General features: G+C 47.7%; 1 protein-coding gene across 1 annotated transcript in view; it reads right to left on the minus strand.

The window, feature by feature from the left end:
- Positions 1–323: 323 nt before the first annotated feature.
- Positions 324–14,790, minus strand: part of Chst10 (carbohydrate sulfotransferase 10) — a 33,509-nt gene continuing 19,042 nt past the window's right edge. The window contains exons 4-7 of the mRNA XM_029482443.1: positions 9,950–10,041; positions 7,554–7,788; positions 3,974–4,079; positions 324–2,445 (exon numbers count right to left, since the gene is read on the minus strand). Coding sequence (XP_029338303.1) covers positions 1,908–2,445; positions 3,974–4,079; positions 7,554–7,788; positions 9,950–10,041 — 971 coding nt within the window. The 3' untranslated portion in view covers positions 324–1,907. The remainder of the gene's footprint in view (positions 2,446–3,973; positions 4,080–7,553; positions 7,789–9,949; positions 10,042–14,790) is intronic.

Consider the following 14,790-nt stretch of genomic DNA (forward strand, 5'->3'; position numbering starts at 1 on the left):
GAGAGATCAAAGTCTGACTATAGCAGTGGTCCAAGGGCACAGGGAAAGGATGGCCTCCTTGAACGAAGAGGAAGAGGAATATGGTTCTGAAGACAGGAAGGACCTTCAAAACCCTTGGGAGAGGGATATCAGGTTGAACCACTCTGGGGACACTGGTTGTCTGGACCTAGGAGCCATGTGTGGAGGTGGCCTGTTCCAGATGTAAGTGGTAGAAATATTTACTTGTTTGGCAAAGTGTGTTAGGAAAATGACCAGAATGCCAGGAACAAACAAACAAACAATTAAACCCAGACACACTTTTGTTTCTGAGAGAAAATGCTGCTTTAATCAAGATTAACTTGAAGACCTTAACCTCACACACACATTATTGACACTATTGCCTGTCAAAAAACAGGAAAGAGATTTCTGATCAGCAAATTCAGGCCGGGAGGGATTTTTAAGTAGGCTTTGCTAAAACTTCACTAACAAATAACCCAACATCATGTTTACACTGTATCAGTTCACAAGGAAGGGCTGAGCCTCCTTCCAGTCTGTAGCCCCATCCCTGGCCTCGAGTTACCAGGGGTCCTGGAGCCCCCTCCTCTGGGAGTCATGGGTCACATTTGGCACACATTTTAAATTTTATTTTACTTTCACATTTACAAGTTCAGGAAAGGCTTTTTGAGAGTAGGGCTGTAGCCTTGAGGAGAAGCTAGCACAATTCCTCTCAACCCTGGGCCAGGGACTCACTGGGAGAAACTGCCCCATCATCTTTAATAGCCCTTTGCTGCTGGTTGGCAGCCGAGACTGCGGCTGTGGCTTTCTTCTTGCTGGGGCTGGCCTCAGTGCCACGATTGGTGACTTGTTACCTGTATGACATCACCAGAGGTGGCCTCACCCAGGATTTTATTGCTGATGAATCTGATTATCCAACTTGTGGTCTTTCAGTCGAGGATGGTGGCACTATTAGACTCAGGGCCACAGGATCCCATCTTGCGACATGAACGGACTTGGCAGTCTGTAAACAGCACCGGACTCTGCAAAACAGGCATGGCACTCCTGTGTGCTGTCCTGACACGTCAGCAAGTGCATGTCTCTATCCACTGGAAATGTTTTGTCTTCTCTTCCCTCTCAGGCAGGGAGGTTCATTCAGGAGACAGGTGGACATGCCCCCGCTGCTCACACTGACGGGACAGTCGAAGACAAAAGCAGGGGTCAAAGACAACGATACCCGATTCCACAGCAGCCTGAGTTCCCAGGACCGGCTGGTTCCTCCTCCTTCCCTGTGCCAAGTTCTAAGTCCTCAAAGGTGATGTTCCTATAACACCCTCACTTTCCAGAAGAGAAGAATGAAGCAGGTGCTTGTAGGGTCAGAAGTCCCAAAGAATGGGCTAGCCTGGGTCCTGAAAGGTCAGACTTCTCAAACTGTTCTGTGATTATGACCACCAAATGTCACAGGGCCTCAAGCTCAAGGAGAACATGATCTGTATCTATGGCTACTGCTGTGTCAAGGTGAAAGAAAGAGGTATCATTCTGGCTTAGATTCGACACTGCATGGGTCCCAGTAACCTTTGCAGCCACTCAGCATCTCCATCTCTCTTGAAAGTGCTGGGTCTGTACAATCCACAGGTCACGGGTGACACTACTCTAACACTGGCTAGCTGGCACAGTGCTGATGACATGACAGCTGAAGGAAGAAGGTTCCTAACACGTCCTCCTAGTCTGTCCACCTGTCTGCAAATATCCAGTCTTTCCTAACCTTTTATGGGGGTGACACAGGCTGGGGAGGGGGTCATCAGAGCATCTGTCACCTGAGCCCAACATCATCCGTGAACGGAACCATGGGACACGACAGAGGAAATACCATTTCTGTGCTCACATCTCACCTAGCCAACTCCTGATCTGGCAATATTCAAGGGTCTGACACATTAATTTAGCAAGAAATCTGGTTTCTGATACCCAAAGAGCTTGAAGTCCCCTTCAAAGCGTGCATAGAGACGCCGGATGTCTCTTTTGCTGATGCCCAGGAAGTACTGTTCTACCTTGGTTCTGTTGTACACGGTGATGCCCGGAGGGATGGTGGGGTATGACACCAGATGGTCTATGCCAGCTTCTTTCAGGATGTATGGGGCATCTGCCTCCAGGGTCTCGTGGTGCCCGACCACACTGTACTTTATCTCACAGGGCGCACAGAGTTCGACGTAGGTCACCCAGTGGATGATATGGTCCCCAAACTGAAGGTCTAACCACCTGCGGTTTGGATCACCCAGGTAGCGCACAAAATCTTCAAACTGGATCCCCCGGGTCTCTGTCCGGTTCTTCCGGTACTTTCTAATAATGCCTGGGGCTATCTCATGCCTGTACCAAGGCTCAAATCGAGGATTGTGAACAAACTTATCCTTAAAGGCAGAAATCAGTCTTTCAAAGGGATCTCTCACAATAAAAAACTTGAAGTATGTTTTCAATCTGAGGAAGAAAAAATAAGGTCAGAGATGAGGCAAATGCTCCAATAGGTAATAGATAAGAGGGCAGGAGAGGGAGTTACACCAGGCTAGGCCCTGCGGAGTATGTCTCAAATGCACAGTGCACTCTGAGTATGGTGCACTGAACTTTGCTACCGACCCATTCTTCAGGTGAGGAAACAGAGGCTTAGCAAACCAGAAAGCCTCTGAGGTTGATGTGAAACTGTTGAATCAAAGGTTTGTTTTACTTGGCTGATTGGAAACTTCAAAACCTTTTGAGTTTGGTTCCTGGGCAGGAAATCTTCAGGGCTGGAAGTGTGAGTCTGTATTTACTGAGGCTGGAGGCTTATTTTATGGGCATAGCTTTAAAGATTCCAGCCCAAGCTCTCAAGGGTTATAAAAATGAAAGGGAAAGAGTTGGATGAGGGAACAGGAATCCAGGCCACACAATTCCCATAGGAAGGTGCCCCAGGCAAGCTGCAGCACAGTAGGGGCACGGGCTCTAAGGGCCTGTGGTGGTGTGACAGGGACAACAGAGATAGCAGTGTCTGTGGCAACGCTACCCCCATGGCGCACTTACCTGAAAGCCAGAAGCTCTTTGTTGTCCATGAGCTGCCTGTCTTAATTCATGCAGTCTCACCGAGCCCCATGAAGATTCCCTTAGAGCCCAGGCCACACCCAGGACAATTTCTGGCCTAAGTTTGTAGAGTTGTGAAGTCTGAGTTACCCAAGGCCAGAAGCAACCAAAGAACAAAGGGCTGAGAAGCAAGGAGGGCCAAGCCCAGGCTGGACACTGAGGGGCAGCTCTTGTATTCTGACCCCTTCAGTCTGGCTCTGTAAAGCCACCTTACAGCTAAAAGGGAGAACTTTGCCTCTCATCTGCTGCTGACTATACTGCCATTGTCTAAGGGGCTTGTCTTCTGTGATGGACCTGCACACACTACTACCCCAGTGGGAAGTACATGCAGATGTGGGCATGGTACCCTGGCAAAGTGTACAGCACTTTTTATATATATATATAATGGAGAAATGATCCTATTTAGTAAGGAGTCCATAAGAACTTAACAGAACTGAAACACAAAGTGCTCCCCACTTCTGGCAATAATCGGATGCACACTTTAATGGCCTTTGTGACGAGTTGGGAAAGGGATTCTGAAGTTCTCAGGAGGCTGAGATTTGCAGGAGCAGGACACTAGGAACACTGTTGGTTGCTGCAGGCCAACACAAAACAGTTGGCCCCATGGTCCCCAGGGCCTGTGGATCACACAGCAAGCACAGACTGAGCCTGGAGCCCTGTGGATCACACAGCAAGCACAAACTGAGCCTGGAGCCCTGTGGATCACACAGCAAGGACAGACTGAGCCTGGAGCCCTGTGGACCACACACCAAGACTGAGCCTGGAACCCTGTGGATCTCACAGCAAGTATAGACTGAGCCTGGGGTTTTGCTGAAAAATCACCCTTCCCCTTCCTTCCCCTCCCCCTTCCCTTCCCCTTCCCGTTCCCCTTCCCCTCTGCAGAAGTTACCCTTACCGCTTCTGAATTCCTATTTTGCTGAAGGAAGAGAGGCGTGGAAGGCCATTTTTCTCATGGTCATGGACTACATTTTCAGGAATCTCTTCAATGGAAGAAAATGCTCCTGGGGGGAACAAGAGGAAAGGGTGCATGGGTTACCTCAGTCTGACCCTTACAGGTGCCATCAGTGTCATCCCAGGTCCCACAATCTCCATAGCACACAGGAGAAGCCCACAACGTGCACACTCCTGAACTCCAGCTGTCCTGCTGGAGGCAGTAACATAATGGAGAGCCGTTCTTCTATGCAGCAGCTGACTGAAGCAAAGAAGTTTCTGTTGGGAAAGGGAAGGAAACAAAAAGAATACTGACCCCCACGGTCCTGCTGATGTACCTAGGAGGCTAAATCTTCCTAAAACTGATATTGCTTTTTCTATCTGATCTCTGAGATGGCAGGAGATGCTGGAGGGACATGGCATGGAGCACGTATCCAGCTATGCCCCTCATCTCCATGACAGACTGTGCTCTTACAGCACAGGACTGACTACCAGAGCATCAGTGTCTCACAAACCTCATGGCAACCCACATGGCAAATGACAAAGGTTCTGCAGTTCTGAAGCTAAGGTCCTGTCCCCCATTTGGTTCTTGGTCTGTCAGTAAAGAAGCCATGGGCCAATTGCTGGACAGGAGGGATAGGCGGGACTTCCGGAGGCAAGCAGAGAGACCTCAAGGAGAGGAGAGGCAGGGTGTGCCATGCTTTTGAGGGAGATCTCGGGTGGAGTGGCCATGCAGCCAGGGCCGGGGATGTTTAGCTGAGACTTGATGTAACTGAGCAACTAAAGTTTAGGGCAGGTAGAGAGGTGTGGAGATAAGAATATTGATAAAGGGCACACTTCTCCAGGTGGGAGAAAAGCAGTGTCCAGTAATTGTGTCAAAAGGCCAGTTAGAACAGAACAACTGCATGTGTGTCTTTAATCCATGGATTCAAGGGAAGCGGGTAGGTGCTGGTAGCACAATCCATTCCCAGAGCTTAGGCAGGGTAGCAAAGGCTACATGCAACACTTGATGGAAACGCCTAGCTTGCACCAGAAGCAGGGAGGACATGGCTGAGGAGTGGGGCCAGGTTTCTGTAGAGGATAGGGGAGGCGAAGACTTTTCTTTTCTCAATGGAGACAAAGGGTGATAGGAGCTGAAGGATTTAGTTAGCTTCTGTGAGCTGTAGCATCTGGCCTTATCCTGACCCAGTGCTGTCCCCACAAGGAAAAAGCTCTCTTGAGCCACCCATATGAGAGGCACAGCCTCCCCTCATTCATTCGTCTTCTTCCAACCACTTAAGCCCTGGTCCAGAGCCCTATGTGGTTGGCACATTTGACCATGATGAGGGGTGTCAGACCCTGAGGAGACTCAATTTCCCCAAATTCTGGCGGTTGGAAAAATAAAAGCCCGGCACTCGTTGAGAACTTGTAAAGCCGGTTCCCCATTCTGAAAGGAGCCATTGCTCTCTTCACTGGCCAAAGGAACAAATAGTTATTTGTGATGCGCTTCAGGAAGATCTCTTAGCATAGCAAAGCACAAGATGCCCCCGGGGCTCCCACAGTGTCACAAGAACCTGTTATATATCTCAGGGTCTAATGCTAGGATCCTGGCTCTTCTTGCCTCCTCCTGACCTAAACTGCTCCCAGCTCAGTCTCTGCTCCTCTGCCCCTCCCCCACAGCTCCTCATGCTCCTTATAATCCTGTCATTTCTTCAACATGCTCTCACTTTGTCTTCTCTTTGGTTCCCTCTCTCTCTCTCTCTCTGGCCTCATCCACCACCACCTCTCTCTTCCCCTGCCTCTTCCACGGCCAGGTCCTGTCTGCTGGCTTTCTCTCTCTGCTCTGGATCCTCCCAGAAGCCTCTGGCTGTTCTCTCTCACACCCATAATAAAACCTCCCTCTTAACCTTCCCGAGGAGCAGACATGCCGTCAGTTTCACTAGGAGAGAATGGAAGAGCCAGTGGTTTGGACTTGTGCCTGGGTCCACTCACTGTCCAAGCATACTGGGAAGTCAGCTGAGGATGGCCACGAGGACCTCCCTGCTTTACATGGCCTGGCCAGCCCATGCCTACACATTTAGCTTTAGGTTTTTTCCTTCTCTGTTTTAGGAAGTAGCATTGCATGAGTTCACATGGTTTTACAAACCAACAAGCTGACTTTTCCCACTAGACAATGCAGTGAGATGGATGATAAAGGCTTTCTTAAAATAAATTTAATTTTTCTTCTCACTGACCATGTTGTGGGTGTCAAAGTCAAGGGGGGCAGGAGGGAGTTCTTTGTTTTCAATTTAAAAAAAAATATAACTATATATGTACTGTAACTGATTAAAATAGGTGATTCTGACAAACACAGGAAGTTTGCTCTGTGCTTGTGAGTCCCAGAACTGTCAGAGAGGCTACACCAGCAGGTTGTGTTGACACACAAATTTCATGTAGCCTTCTTCTATTTCCTCCCACCCTTGTGAGTGAGTTATGATGCTTCCCACTGCCATGGCCCCTACGTGAGCCTCTCTGTGTATTCTTTGTTTCCAATTTACCTTATATTCTTGATCTCCCATTCAGAAATCCAACATGCTGGCATATTATTCCTGGGACACATTAACTTCATACCGTGGATGTATCCAGGAGGCAAGGCCTTATCCTTTTTGCCCTGTGATTGACCTTTACAAAGTGCAAAAGGCAGCTGGCACTGGCCAGTAATGCCAGGAGTGGGCGTGGGAGCTGTGGGCACAATGCTGAACCCCAGGAACCTGTCCCACGGTACCCAGGGTGTGACTTCTGCTTGCTGGAACTCAGTAAGTTGGAGCTAAGTCTTAACAGACACCCTATGATAATTTTAGGCCAGTTTAGACTAATTGGGATTGAAACAAACCTGGCGTCTAAGCAGAGCAGTGGGTAATCAGAACTACAGTGTATGAACTCATTTTTCCACAATTTAATTCATTTCCCCAGTAAACATCAGATTTTTTCCGAAACAAGCTAACTTAATGCTTTATGTCTAAGGCAGAACACAAGGTGTAGTTTCTCTCTTTCCAGCCAGCAAGAAAGTCTCGGTCTACACGTGAAGCTGCCCGAGGTCCAGGAGGCAAGAGTCTCCTCCTAGGCTCTGGTTATGGGTTCTTTGAAAATAGGGTACGTCAGGAATATGGGAGCCTTGCAGTACTCAAGACAGACTTAGCATGTACCATGGAAAAGAAGAAGGACTGATGGGAGTGGACAAGCTGAATGAGGATGGCCAGCTATGTCTGTGAAAACCCAGGAAATCCTGCCCTTGGTTCTGACCGAAACATCTTAATTAGAGCCACCAATGGGACCACAGCTTAGTGGTAGATAGCCTGCCTCGCATGCACACGGCCCTGGGTTTTGTGTCCAGCACTGTAAAGACAGAACCAATAAGTTAACCCCTCAGATTTTTACAGCATAACTGGAGTGTGGAAAACAACACAAAGAACCTTCAGAAAGGTCGTGGGTCTTTTCAGAAGAAGCCACCCCATCCTTCAGTGCCAGCCTCGACCCCTCTCCCATCGCAGAGGGGCACCCCCCCCCCCCCCCCCCCCCACACCTCCCATTTAGGACGATCAGCACTTTCTTCCACTGGGTGTTGCCCACCTTGGGAGTCTGACAGAAAAGAATCTTGTGCTTGTCACAGACAAATATTCGATCCAGGACAAACTTGGAGACCTCGGTGTGTGAGAGGTTCCGCAGAGCCTCCTCCTTGCAGGTGTTTCTGATGAGCTCCAGCCGCTCCAGATAAACCGGAGGCTGATCAGGACGGCTGTCCGCAAGCATCTTCCCAGTTGGCTGTAAATGAGAGGGATTGAGGAGGCAGAGGGATCAAGGTTATGAAGCAGCAGGAGACCCTGAAGCCCCCTTCTCTTGACTTCTTCCCATCTCTACAGTGACAAACACCATCTCCTGCCACTTCGCATGCCCCTTCCCCACCCTCCCTCCACAGCCCTGCTGAGTTTAAAAGACAGGTGGGGGCAGGCGCCCAGGAGAACAGATGTTCACTCGATTCCTGTGGTTATTCTAGAAGACTGATCCGATCCACTGAAAGGATGAGTACGCTGGAGTTCTGAGTGAAGAGGCCACATACGGAACTACTTCACAATGAAGGGAACATCCCTGACATGAGCAATCTTGGACCCAAGCCCTCCTCCATCTTCCATGACTCTGAAGGCCAGCAGGACCATTCACTCCATAGCTCCTGAGTCTTGACTGGGTGAGTGGCAGCAAGGTCCAATGGGGACACTCAAGAAAGCCTTAGCTGGGTCAAATGTGAGGCATGGAGAGCGTGTGCATGTGTGTGTGCACATGAGCACAGCCACGGTTTGTGTTGGGGAGCAGGGGGGCTGAAGAGGAAGAGCTGAGGGGAATGGATGGGTAAGAGGAGCTGTACCAGTAACCGTATAGATTACTGTTCAGAAACCCTTACTGACCGTGATGTGTGTTTGAGTCTCTCTCTCTCTCTCTCTCTCTCTCTGTCTCTGTATGTCTCTGTCTCTGTCTCTCTCTCTCTCTCTCTGTGTGTGTGTGTGTGTGTGTGTGTGTTCTCTAAGAGGCATTTTGAATTTGTAAGGGACCACTACAGGGTAAGATCTATTTTCCCTGACGCGGCCTCTTTTCAATGGGGACCCTCACCTGGAACTGCTTTGCGAATAGCTCACCTGCCCTTGTGGTATTCTCTATTCATGTACTTAAATATTTTCCATTAAGGCTCTGCCCCCTTGAGTTGTCACAAAAGAGTTTTGCAGACCTGGCCTTTCCTATGTGAATGTCTTGCTAAGAAACCATGATGGTGCCTGTGCCTCTGACTGGGATGCTTCTGTTCTGACTGGGTTCTAATTTGCCATTTTCATTCGGTGAACCAGGCGGCACCTGCCCTTTGCCCCAGTCTAGTCCAGAACTGGCAAACATCATTAGCAGTGGATACTTCATCCTTTCCAGCCAAACTGTGATGAGCTGCACTTTCCGGACTCAGCATGAGGACTGGCAAGGAGAAGGACCTTCCTAAGCTTACCCCTCTCCCTGGACAGAGAACAAGGATAGTTATGTGTAGTGGCCCTGCAGCAGCATCGAGGACTCCATGGATGCAGACAATCAGGCTGGCCCTGCTATCTGCTGTGCAGATCATCTGGGGGCCTCTCCCTTGCCCTGGATTCAGCTTCCTCCTCCATAGAGTCTGGAGTCTGGTCCCATGTTCTCTCTGACCCCAGAATTCCACTCTGGGTCAGAAATCTTTCCACATTCCCAGTTTCTTCCTGACCCTATTCAATACTCTCCATCCCCCAGTGAGGCCAGACTTCGACTGTCAGGAAGGGATTCTGCACAACCGATGCCTACAGAGAACCCACAGTGAGGGATGTAGCATAGCCACCTCACCAAACCCAAGCTAAAACAATGAACAGAAACAGAAAACAGAGGAACTCCAACTTGAATAACCCTTGCTGTCCCTCATCCAAAATACTTGGGGGCAGAAACGCATGGGATTTAGAACAGGTTTTGGACTTTGGAATATTCCCATCTACAAAATGAGATATCTTAGGGGCTCAAGTCCAAACCTGAAATTCATTTATGTTTAATATACACACTGTGGTAATTGTATACAATTTTGGGGGATTACTGGGAAATGAACCCTGGACCTTGTCCACGTTAGGCAGTAGCATTGAGTGATAGCCCTGGCCATATACAATATTTTAAAGTTTGATGCACACGACAAAGCTTTGCAGTGTATGAATTTCCACTGTGGCACCATGATGGTGTTCGATTTCCGGATGTGCGCTATCATACATCAGATGTTCAGATTTGGGATTCTCAGCCTGTCCCATAAACGAAGCTGCGATGACATGGGTGGGAACCTTTGAGAGCCACTGGGAGCAGCCACTCCCACATGACAGGACCCGTGTGGAGTGTTCCTGAAGGAAAGCAGTATCCCTGTCAGAGGGACAAACCTTGTGCTCACCTTTGGGACTTCAGGAAAATGCTTCTCTCCTCTTAGCTTCTCTGCTTCCGGCATGGTCGTCAGGAACACAAACTCCTGTTTGGCACTATACCCTGGAGAACAGATTAATATACATTCTCACAGAGGGCAGGGCACAGAAATCAGTGGGACAGAATGCCACCACAGGAGACACTGCACCCTCCCAGCCACACCCCACTGGCTTCTGGCAAAGGCAACCCAACTTGAAGGTCACTCTGTGTGAGAACCTGGGCTTTGCAAAGGCCTATCTGAAGAGGAGGAAAAGGTATGCTGCAGACGCCGAGAGAGCATTTCCAAGCCTCATACTCACAGAGAACTTGTATCTAAAAGACACAAAGAAGTTAACAGATGAGACACTTAAAAACTAAACAAGGTGATGTGCACAGGAGTGAGACATGGGGAGACAGCTCCCTGAAGATGATCACCGTCACTGGCCACAAGGCAAACAAATCAAAATCACAGGAAGACAGTAGCAGAGACCCATCAGAATGTGTGAGAAAGAACAGCACCAAAGGCTGGTGTGTGGAGAAACCTGCACATGTATACAATGTTGCAGTATGATGAAGCCACCCTGGAAAAGGGTCTGGTAATTTTCTTGAAAGGAAAAAAGCAATAAATATGGTAACAAGACCCAGCAATTGTGTTCCCAGCATTTAATCCAGAGAAATGAACATTTATTTATGTTGAAACAAAAATCCATATACTAATGTTCATAGCAGCTTCACATATAGTAACCTCAAACTGGAAACAGTCCAAGAACCCTTCAAGGGGTGGGTAGGTAACAAACAGCTACATCTATACAGCGAGATACAACTGAGCAATAGAAATCAACGTGCTCATGCTCAACGGAATTGTGAGTGAAAAAAGTCAAACAGGTCCCACACTGCACGGTGTTTCTGAAATGACACAATTGTATAGAGGCACAGGAGCTGAGGCTGAGGAGGGGGTGTGGATACACTAGAAAGCACAGGCACAGTAGCAAATGCCAATACAATCCCTGCACTTCAGAGGCTGAGGCAGGAGGAATGGAGTTTGCAGTCAACCTGGGCGAGGTAATGAAACTTGGATTTAGATTTCAAACAAATCTAAACCAGCACCAAAAGACAACAGTCACCAAGGGTGATGTGATACACCCTCACGGTGACAGAGATGTTCTGTGCCTGTGCCACATTCCAACTGTGACAATGCAGTCAGGTCTATGATCAGTCACCATGTGGGCCAAAGGGTCAACAGAACACAGATCTCCCTGACCTTTGCTATTTCTTTTCTTTTTTTAAAAAAAAATTATAGGTATGGTTATTCTGCTTAAATGTATGTCTGTGTGTCATATGTGCTCCTGGTGCCTGAGGATCAGAAGAGGGCATCCAGTGTCCTGGAACTGGAGTTACAGATGCTCGTGAGTCACCAGTGTGGGTGGTGGGAATCAAATCTCGGACCTCTTGTAGAGGACACACTGAGCCAGCTCCCCAGCCCCTCTGAGGTATTTCTTACAACTGCATGTCACTTCTCAGTGATCTCTAGACAGAAAAATTAACTTACAAACTAACGAACAAAAACAAAACTCCAGGAGTCAGGTTAGAATTTCTGTGTTCATAACAGAAGTCATGTAAGTCAGGCTAGGGGGCATATGATGGTTTGTATATGCTTGGCCCAGGGAGTGGCACTAATAGAAGGTGTGGCCCTATTGGAGTAGGTGTGTCATTGTGGGTGTAGGCTATAAGACCGTCATCCTAGCTGTCTGAAAGTCAATATTCTGCTAGCAGCCTCAGATGAAGATGTAGAACTCTCAGCTCCTCCTGCACCATGCCTGCCTAGATGCTGCCATGCTCCTGCCTTGATGATAATGGACTGAATCTCTGAACCAGTAAGCCAGCCCCAACTAAATGAGGTCCTTTATAAGACTTGCCTTGGTCATGGTGTCCTTTCACAGCAGTAAAACCCTAACTAAGACAGGGCAGATTTCAAGCCGCCAAGTCAAGCAAATCTTGAACAGATTTTCTAAGAACTACTCAGGTACAATCTGGATATAATCTATCACTTTCTGAAAACAAACATAGACTTAAAAAATTTTCCAACTCTCACAGACGCACAAATATACAATAAGAGCACACACATACACACACATATATAAAATATATATAAATAATATATATAAAAAATATATATGGGGCTAGAGAGATGGCTTAGAGGTTAAGAGCACTGGATTGCTCTTATAGAGGTCTTGAGTTCAATTCCCAGCAACTACATCTCAACTCACAACTATCTGTAATGGGATCCAATACACTCTTCTGGTGTGTCTGTGATGACAGCTACAGTGTTCTCATATAAGTAAATAAATCTTAAAAATATACAGAAGTATTATTTCATTTAATAAAAACTTACCCTCTTGGTTCAGGGATATTTACATGTTGCCTGCTTTACTCTAGCCCCAGGCCACCCCAGTCTAGCTAGTCTGTGAAATTTATTTTATTATTTTAATCTTTATTTGATTTTACTTTGTGTGTATGGGTGTTTTGCCTACACATGTATCTGTGTACATCTGTGCCTGGTACCCACAAGGTCAGAAGAACTGGTGTGACAGACAGTTGTGAGTTGAGGTCTGGGTGTTGGGTCCTCTGGAAGAGTGGCTAGTACTGTTACCTGCAGTACCTTCCCGACTCAGCCAGTCTGGTTACTGAACAGCTCTCTCTGGTTTGGTTCTTGCCTGCACAGTGAGTTACTCTGCTCAGTTACTGGGCTTTCCTACAGTCCCTGCTGCACAGCCTCAGAAACCCCACAGCCATCTTTCTCTCTGTCTACATTTGAGTGGAAGTACAAACCTGCTTAGAGCTAAAAGCACAAGCTGTTCCGAGCCTGCCAAAGGGTAAAGTGCGTTATGCTCCGTGGAAGAAGGCATGCAGCTCCCCATCCATGGCTCCTGGCTGCACTGTAGGAGCCCTGACGCCTACACTGACTGGTCCAATCTCCACTGACTCCATCTGTCACCTTTGGTCATTGCCATGCTAAATGGATTTGTGGAACCTGTGTTTCCTTGTTCTGTGCATAGAGAAATGTGTTCTGTATGTTGAATAACCGACTTGCCAGTGACTTCTAGAAGGCAACCTATTTCCCATGCTCAGGGCACTGGGAAGTCACTACCCTGGAGAGAACATTTTCACAATTTTAAGCTCCATGGATTCTCTTCCCAGCTAACCCAACTGTAACTGACTATAGACAAAAGGGCAAACACAGCATGGCCTAGTTTCTGCAGCTTAGCTGATGGGGAGTTCTCTTTAGCAGCTGCCAGCATCCCTGCTGTAATCAGATGTCAGTCCCTCCCACCACTCAGCCCCTCAGAAGCAAGTCTGCAGCCTCTGAAGATCCTGAGGCATGGCTGGGCATCTTCACAGTTAAGATTATGTCTGCTAACAATCACAACGATGGCTGTGGCTGTTTATGGGTTTGTACCAACAATTGTGAACGGAGGACCGCTTTGCTTTGCCTTCCTAAAAGTGGTCACAACCTTCTCTCACTGCCTGACATTGCAATTTAATGATGCTGCACCCTGGCCTAGCAGCTCAGCCACAAGCCCATGCTACAGGCAGAGTGTGGGGATATCCAAAGTCAAGTGTTCTGCCCTTTGGCTACTTAGAAGCAACCTGAGGGGCTTCGATCAGCCCAAGGACAGGCTGAAAAATAAAGTCCAACAGATGAAGAAAATGATGTTTCCAATATCCAAGACCCGCTCATGGGTGCTTAGTATTTCAAATCTTGGCAAATCATGACATCACTGGGTTGGATTGATTTTCTTTGATACAATCTGGTTATTAACACCAGATTCTTGTTTAATAGAAGAAGAAATTTGCAGCAAAAGCAGCAACCACGGATCAGCAGCAGGTCAGGACAGATGAACTCAGGTGGCTAAGAATATTGTGACAGACTGGCAGACATGAAGAAAACATATACGCAACGTGTCCAGGATTCCACACCAGGGATTCAGTTCCAAAGAACAGAGCCAGCAAGAAAGAATGGCCCAAGGGTATCAGTGTTACCCTGCTTCCAAAACACTAAGACCAAGGATCATCCAATAAGAAATGGAGCTTCAATAGAGCTTCTTGGACAGGGTCCCTTATGGGACTTCATCTTTAGCCAGGAGGCAGAGCTGAGCTCCAGACCTCTGTGCACCTTCCCTGCCAGAGGAGAGCTTGCTAGAGGAGAGCTTGCCTGCAGAGAGTACTCTGACCACTGGGACTCAGGAGAGAGTTGGACTCCCAGGAGTGCTGACAGAGGCTAACAGAATCACAGGAGGAACAAGCTCCAGCCAGAGACAGCTAGAACATCTAACACCACAGATTACCAGATGGCGAAAGGCAAATGTAAGAATCTAACTAACAGAAACCAAGACCACGCAACATCATTGGAATCCAGTACTCCCACCACAGCGAGTCCTGGGTACCCCAGCACACCCGAAAAGCAAGATTCGGATTTAAAATCATATCTCATGATGCTGGTAGAGGATTTTTAAAAAGGGAATTAATAACTCACTTAAAGAAATAAAGGATAACACTGCTAACCAGGTAGAAGTACTTAAAGAGGAAGCACAAAAATCCCTTAAAGAATTACAGGAAAACACTGATAAACAGGTGATGGAATTGAACAAAACCATCCAAGATCTAAAAATGGAAGTAGAAACAATAAAGAAATCACAAAGGGTGTCAACTCTGGAGATAGAAATCCTAGGAAAAAAATCTGGAACCATAGATGCGAGCATCAGCAACAGAATACAAGAGATGGAAGAGAGAATCTCAGGTGCAGAAGATTCCATAGAGAACATCGGCACAACA

The sequence above is a fragment of the Mus caroli genome, chromosome 1, assembly GCF_900094665.2.
Source record: "Mus caroli chromosome 1, CAROLI_EIJ_v1.1, whole genome shotgun sequence".
Taxonomy (NCBI): Eukaryota; Metazoa; Chordata; class Mammalia; order Rodentia; family Muridae; genus Mus; species Mus caroli.